This window comes from Akebia trifoliata, chromosome 12 (assembly GCF_017979445.1).
Source record: "Akebia trifoliata isolate Shusen 1 chromosome 12, ASM1797944v1, whole genome shotgun sequence".
In the NCBI taxonomy this organism is placed as follows: domain Eukaryota; kingdom Viridiplantae; phylum Streptophyta; class Magnoliopsida; order Ranunculales; family Lardizabalaceae; genus Akebia; species Akebia trifoliata.
The window spans coordinates 36,591,907-36,600,462 of record NC_141386.1 but is presented as its reverse complement, the minus strand read 5'-3'; the positions used below and the strand labels follow the sequence as shown (position 1 = coordinate 36,600,462).

General features: G+C 34.5%; 1 protein-coding gene across 1 annotated transcript; it reads right to left on the bottom strand.

Annotated features, from left to right (window-relative positions):
- Positions 1 to 504: 504 nt before the first annotated feature.
- Positions 505 to 1,503, bottom strand: LOC147390015 (NDR1/HIN1-like protein 26). The gene has a single exon (XM_086418725.1). The coding sequence runs from the start codon at positions 1,396 to 1,398 to the stop codon at positions 769 to 771; it is 630 nt and encodes a 209-aa protein (XP_086274851.1). The 5' UTR covers positions 1,399 to 1,503; the 3' UTR covers positions 505 to 768.
- Between the last annotated feature and the right edge of the window lie 7,053 nt (positions 1,504 to 8,556).

The following is an 8,556-nucleotide window of genomic DNA, read 5'->3' as shown; positions in this document are numbered from 1 at the left end:
ACGCGCTCTATTTTTTTCTTCTTGTTCCTTTCTAGTTTCTACTTTTAAATGGGAACATCTCATCATCATCTTCAACTCCTTTTTTATCTCATATATAGAAGTAGTACACAAAAAATCACCCAAAATAATACTACCACATGATTTTAAAACTTGTTTTGAGGTCTCGTTTCGTCCATGAACGAGACTGATTCATCTCGGACGATTTTTCCGATACGTTTGAGTTGTTTCATTCAACAATGAGAAAAAATCAACTGTGATTTTAAGTCCCATCCGATACGTTTGACTTATCTATCCGTCTCGTCCCTGGACGATACCAAGACATATCGGGTGAGTCGCCTCGGCCTCCGATGAGATTTAAAAGCATGACTACCACACTTATCTCAGCCGGTCATCATGCCTCTAACATCTTTTGAGGCTAGCAATAGTTTTTTTTTTTTTTTTTTCAATTCAAGCCAACATCATCTGTAAAAGAAGGAAATTCCATTAAGGAAATTAACACAAGGTAGGACTAGGAGGTGTTCAATCAAACACGTCTTGGTATAGCTTTCAGTCCAATCTTTCATTTGTATTAAATATCATACATAGACTGATTGATAGGCACTCTATTTTAGTTACAAATCACAAAAGAGAGGAAATTTATTTTAAAAGAAAAAAAAAAAAAAACAAATAAATAGAGAGAGACTCACTTACTACTTACTACTAATTACCTAGTAGAAGCTAAGCATATTGGTGGTGGTGGTGGTGGTGGTGGTGTTGAAAATTGAAATTTCATACAGTAGTAGAACAACGACTTCCTTTCTTGGAACTCAAGGGACTCGATACAACGTTGGGGAAAGCCATGAAGGTAACACAATCGACGTTGAGATGATATCGACCAGAGACCCATGTCCCCACCTTCCATCGGAGCCTTCCATTCATCTTCAGAGATAGAACAAGTGTACCAGTGGTCTGATCACGTGCCACTTCGTAACCGAAGTAGGATGGAATGGGGAGTCGGTTTCCAATTAAGGAAGCCGTCAAAAGATTACTATCTTGATGGCCTTGATAGAAAGGTGGAAGAGAAACTTCACTAGTGATCTGTTGAGCCTTGTACGAGGCGTAAACTTGGAGCTGGTCGTAGTAAATACCAACTTTCTGATTTGGGTTCTTGGAGTATAGAGTGATCTGTATGGAGGAGTCCAGTTGGTGAGGATCAGAGAGATTGAGTTGGTATATATTAGCCTCTTTGAGGTAGAACTCTGGCTTGGAGGGGTGTAGGAGAAGCCATATAAGGAGGATTAAGGAGAGAATAGAGAAAAGGAAGGAAGAAAAGGTATAGAATAGCCTCTTGTAAATCTTTTTTAGATTCAATCCGTGGTTGGCGCAGTGTTTGGGAGATTTCTCGTCGAGTAGAGACATTTGCAAGTATAAGAGAGACTGAGAAATAGTAGAGGTAGGTAGGAGAAGAAAGCAAAGCTAATTAGCAAGGCTAAGGAAGCAGAGGTGATGATGGGCTTTAAATAATTGCATGCACATTGTACAATCACAAAGCTGCAATTATTTAGGTCTACTACTTTTGACCGGCAGCTCTCATAGTGGGCTTGGGGGAACGTGTTTGGTTTGTGAGATAACTTACCTGCTAACTTTCCCAACGCACCTCAAGTTCTATAATGGGGTGGACCCACAAAATCATGTATTTTGGACCGTTCAATCTGTGGACAACCGAGTTTTGATAGGGCATGAGCCCAAAACCTGAATGATGATTATTCGACTCTGTTGGATTGTAGATCATGTATATGGTACGAGTCCTGAAAATATGACTCGCTAGGTGTCATACTCAATCGACTCCCTGATTTTGACATGTTTGGGACCGTAGATCTGTACATTCAAGATACACAAATTCCTTGGGATACATTTTTAAAGGAAAGTGCAATCATATATCCCAAGGTGTATAGATCTGTGATTCTTGAACTTGTCATGTCAGGGTGTCAATTGAATATGCCACCTAGCGAGCGAGTCATATTATCACGACTCATACCTTATTTAGCAACAACAAAGAAAAAAATCATGTATATCTTACATATAATTCAATTTATGTGATAAAAAAGTTACTCATAGTCAAAATCCAAATATTCTATTTGAGTTGTATTTTTTGATGCCTCTATGACATATGCTCCTTGACGTGGTATGGACTAGAATCACAGATCTTTTTTTCTTTGGATACACAACTGCTCATTCACATAAAGATATCATGTCAGGGGGTTTATGGAAGCATATGCCACGGGGGAGGGGTGTCAGAAAATCATTATTCATTCTATTTTGCACAATTACACTAGAAAGTTAAAAAAAGCCAGATAGTGAACGTTATGGGTGGAGGATTTAAACTCTCTTCCCACAAAAATTAAATGAGATATTTTAGACTTTAGTTCTTTGGATTGTGACCTCCCAGGCATGCATTGAGGTATAGGAGGTGGGTTTCAATCCTCCACTCTAGGTTTATAAGATCCCAAAATTTTTGCTTACATAATCCACCAATCACATGCGCCTGTGTGTGTATAGAATGACATCCCCAATTTACAAAATTACATTCGTTGGGCTTGATGTGGCACACTTTAGGGAGTGTGTGAGCACTGTGACAAGAAATTCTGTGAGCAAAAACTACTCACTATTAAGTTAAAAACTGAAATTGTCATATTATTTAGAAAAGATTACATAATGGATTCTGTTGTAGGGACTTATTTCTAAATTCACCTTAATTTTTCAGTAGTACTTTAACAATTCAATTGGTAAAATCATTATTTCTTAATGAACCCTCACCAATATAAAATGTCACTCAAAATTCCAATCTCAACAATTCAAATTCAACCATCAGGATTGTCTATTTATTATATAAAATATATAAGGTTGTAAAAGGTTAATATCGATCAAAGGTCAACCTCAACATTTGCATTGAAAAGGAGTGAGAGGGCATTAAAATAATCCCAACTAGGCTATAAAGTTAACGCCCAGAACTCTATGGGTATTTAGAAAGAAATCTTTTCATCAACGTTTGTTAAGTAATTTACCAATTATTTATATAGACAAGGGTTTGTTATCCAAGTGCATCAAATATATCAAAAATATGTATAAGAAAGTGCACCAAATAGATCAAAATATTAGCATTTTAGATGATTAATGTTTTTTCTTCTAGATGGTGGTGACAGATTAAAAGTAACTGTAATGGACATCTATATAGCAAGCCTGTTAGATAAGCATTTTAGTATTTACATACAATGATACATGCATGGGCGTATTCAGGGATATCTATTATATACTGGAGATCCAGAATCTATCACTTTTAGAATAATTGAGTAGAAGAAAGTCGAGCACCTCAACCTCAGCCTCAGGGATAAGAGTGGCCCAATATATATATATATATATATATATATATATATATATATATGTGTGTGTGTCATATGAGAGAAGAGAAGAGGTTTGAAATAGCTTTTTTCTTTTTTTCTCAACTCAGACCCACCACCACTAGCTTTATTTAACAAAACAGAGATGGATACTTTGAAGACGATTTCTAAGTGAAAAAAATATAATAAAATAGTGGTGTACCCATTTACTGTAGTTCTAGTTTATACGATTTTGAAAGTTGTAGGGTCCTGTCTTTTATATATTTATTTTGCTATGCACACTAAAGGCAGAAAGAAACAAAACATGGAGAATCTGTAAAAACACTTTTTGGAAGCTCATGAGTATCATCCATCATCGACTTTGAAGCCCACTTCTCTCTCTCTCACACACACACAGACTCTTGAGTCTTTTTATCAGTTAGTTGCTTTTTAAGAATTTAAGTTACGAAAAGTTGAAGTGGGTTTGTCTTTCTAGAGAAACTCGTGATCGGCTCTTAATTACTAAATTATTAATTAAGAGATAAATTCTGGCTTTTGATCTTTTGTGGTAAACCGAAGGATCCTACCTACGTGTAAACAGTAAGTTACACATCATTCTTGGGTCCACCTTGGAGATTTACTAAGCCAACAAGCCATCACTTGTAACCATAATATCTAAAGTCCGACGGCTGAAAAAAAATTTAAAAATTTTTAAGATACCCTCCTCGCAACATGACACATGAATTTTATTTATTTCACACCCCTACGTTTTATCAATATTTGGGATACCTCTTGGAGGAGACACAACTTCTAATCCAAACGATATGGTTTTACCGAAATTTTTCAGAAAGCTTTTTCAGGATCTAAGTATCAGTAATTAGACACTATGAATTGTGGGTGTCATCCATGACCAATGCACCCCTTCATGTGGATACAGTTGTGCACCGATGGTGGGACGCCTCACTAGTACACAGTACACCCACTGTTCTCTTTTAGGAAAGCTATGGGACCCTCCTTTTTAGGATCTATTGCAGTCTGTTAGGTTTGAAACCAGGGGTTTACTTTTTAGACATTTGTATTATAAAGCCCTCCAATCAGGGAAGAAAGTTGCTCCACACCAAACCCTTAATCGACCACCACTTGTCTCACTGATTGCTCATCATCTCATTAACGTATCTCTCCTTTTCTCCTTTTCTTTCATTGTTGAGAGATTTACCAGGCTGACCTCTCTATCGTAATTTTATTACAAAAAACCCCCTTATTTTGTCCAGTTTGTTACCTCAACAAATCTTACTTTATGAATAACGTTACAATGACTAATTTAATAAAATTTCAAATCTTATTAAGAGTCGTTGGGCCAACACGGATTATCAAATTAACAATCCAAAGATAGATTTTTTTTTAGATTTCATAAAAAAAACCAAGATTCAAAAGAAAAAAAAAATTAAAAAATAAATCTCTTTTGAGATTGATCGTGATGATGAAAATAGATGACAATCGAACTCTCAAATTTAAAATTAAAATACAATAATAAAAATTAATTTTTTTATAAAAAAATCTTAAAATTTTATCTCTTATGACTCCCTTGTAGCATTGGATCACGTTTTTTGATGTCACACATTGATGTATTCAGAATCCACTCCAAGGTATTTTAAGTACCAAAATAATCCCATAAATTTAAATTTTATAATGTCAATCCCTATTTCAAGATTTACTCGATAACAAACTTGATCAAGTGAGGTTTGATAGGTAATAAATTTCATAAAATAAAATTTTCTTAGAGTTGTCAGAACTCCGAGGGAGTTTTTTAATAAAAATGCAAAACTTTGAATCCATCGGGTAAATCTCTCTTTTTAGTTTTCTCCTCCTTTTTATTATTATTTTAGTCCCATGGGTGGGATCCATCTGTCCTAAAAGAATCTAAAGAAAGAAAAGATCCTAGACTTTTTATTTGAACTGTTTTTTAAAAGAAAATATATGGTACTTCCGTCCGCCACACGACCATCTCATATGTTTATCCATCCTTGCTGTTCATTTTCATTTGTAGGGTCGCCCTCTTACTTAGTAGGGCTGTAGCTAGCACAAAGATTTTAGAAATCAGATCTTAACTTAAATATCGAAGAAAGATCTAAAACCTAATGCATTAGATGCTTGGTAGTATCAGATCAGTGATACTTACTAGAGGTGCAACTTGGTCTTGTTCAAATTGAGAACCGAATCAAATCAATAATTTTGAGGTGATTTGATTTGGTTTGGGTTGGAACAAGTTGCGATTCGACTCAAAATTATAAAAATGGAGAACCGATTAATTTAATTCAATTCTAGGATCAAACTTGTATAGAATTAAATTAAATTGAGAACTGAACCCTTATATAATAAATAAATATATATGTATATAATAATTATTATGAATTATTTTAGGAGTTAAGACATAGAGTAGTGATCTTTTATGGATAGACTTGTGATTTATTGTATAAAATTTTATATATTTTTTTTCATTAAAAAGTATTACTTACAATATATAGAATATTGTCAATCCGTCGAATCGAATCGAACTGACTTTTAATTTGATTTGGATTGGTTTGGTTCTAATAGAATTTCGTTCGATTATGATTCTTATTTAGTGGAACTTACTTATGTTGGTTTGGTTCCAATTTGACCTCAAATTGAATCCAAATTGCACCACTAATACTTACCAAGTTAATTTAACCAATGAAAAGTCCAATTGATAGGGAAAAAATTTGCTCACAGAATCTGGGATTCACCAATCACATGAGTCCACTTATATTGAATGGCATCTTCAATTTACATTATTACCGTCATTAAGTTTGATGAAGCGCTAGAGAATCTGTCAGCACTGTAACTAGAAATTTCATGAGTAAGAAATGTTGCGTCTAGATCCCAAGTCACATAGTAAAACTTGATTATCGAAAACATTCCCTTCTAACATCAAATAAATCAATCTCAACAATCAAAACCTAAGAGTGTGTTGTAAAACAAATGTAAGTAATAATAAAGAAAATAGATAAATGAACACAGCCACAACACAAGATATATGCGGTTCACCTACAATGATGGGGTTACATCCACGGCCAAACTGACAAGTAGAAATACACTACTCAAGAAAGAAATCACAAGTATGAAAATTTATACTTACCTCCAACTCTCTGATGAAATTCATCAAATCTTTACACTCAACTCTAATAAGAATCCAAACAAAAAATCGATCTCACTCCCGTTATCACAAACCCACAATAACAATGTATAAATCATCCTCAAATATCTTGAGCTTCTAAGTTTTACAAGAGAAGAAAAATACATACATAAAAATTCAATACTTCCTCACACTCTCAATAAAAGAGAATCATTTTTAAGAGACCCATTTTATTTCTCATAAGTTAATGAAATGAGTCCTGATAAAATGACTCGTCAAGTGGCATACTCAATCGACTCACTGATGTGCACAAGTTTGAAGATTGTAGATCTTTCCATTTCAGGATACACTTTTTTATGGGGAAGTGCAATCATGTATCGTGAGGCAAAAAGATCTACGAATTCGAACTTGTCACGTTAGTAAGTTGATTGAGTACACTACCTGACAAGTCATTTTATCACGACTCTAAAAAAATGATCATATCCAAGATACCCCTACATAAGTGAAAAAATCCATCAACCTCAAAAAACAAAAGAAGGTGACGATTTTATATCACCAAATCCTACATAAATCAATCCAATAGATGAGTAAAAGGTTTCGTGGTTTGCATATCAAAGGTACGAGGCGGCATCGTCTACAGTGCTAGGACACCAATTTAGATGTTTTGTCGATTCAACAACAGACCTTAATGGCCTCAGACACGGTTGTCAGGACGCAGAACATGTTTATATATCATACAACAGATAATAATTGATAAAAGACTAATAAATTGGTGGCTCATTACTATGTACTTTTCTCATTAATCCTACTTTTAGCAAGAGAAATTCAGCTGCTAGTGGAATCTGTTTTATGTCAATCAAAAAGCGTAGTTAAATTAATAGGCTACTATTGGGTGCATTTAGTTTGAATCTCTCCACACCTATGATGTTAAAGACTCCTATCCTACGACTTTGTCTGACGTACAGTCCAAACATTGACAACTGGTATAGAAATAATTACTTGATTTTAGGCTACCTTCTATATGGGGCAATAAGCTAAACATTCAAAGCAATATGATCCTCGAATTTATTTTTTTGATTGAAAGGTGGGTGCCCGTATGTAACAAATGTTGGGTCAAGCAGCACATGATATGACTTGCCATGTGTTTGTGTAGTAAACCATCGTCATGTTGCATAGATTGTTGAACAATCCAAGTAAAATGATATATCATTCTATAGTCAATTTCAAGTACAATGATCTACCATATTATTGATTATAAAACAGGAGACACTATTTGAAGAGAGAACTTTCCTAAACATCTCTCAAATTAACTTTAATCTTTTTCTCGGATCAAATTATTAAAGGAAGTGTCTCAACCATACTAATTCACAAAACATGACTATACTAGACCTTTGCACTGGATCTAGTAATAACTATCTATTCCTTACCTTTTCATATGATAAGATTATCTTCAAAGAAATACAATACCTAGTGGTGGATCCTCTATAGAAGTAGAAGAACCAATTCAATCTGCATACATATACCCTTACATCTTCATTTTCCTTTATCACTATTCCTTTCATTGTCCCTATTTGACTCAAAGATGATTCAACAACCACATCAATTGGTTTAGGTTGAAACTTAAGTCCACTTCACCTTATGATCATCATGTGTGAGATACCAGTTTGAGAAGTTTGGACATTTAGCATACGAATGGAGTAAAATAAAACTACATAATTGTCCTACCCACAAAGTCAATATTTCAAAATTGTGACACCAACTGGTGTTTTCCGGGGATCTAGACAGAGCTATCATTAGATCTATGGGGCATTTTGTAAAACCAACGAAAAACAATTCCTTGATGTCTGAGAATGAAGATGACACAAGACACATTTCCTTCCAAAATTATGTAATTAGCGTACAATCTAAGCAAAGCCAGAATTGATTCAGAGACCTTCAGTATCCAACAAACAATGCTTATGACTAGAAAACTGCTTACCCAAAAAAACACTGCACCGCATACCATACCATACCATACCAACCAACCTTTCAGTAATATTAAGAAAC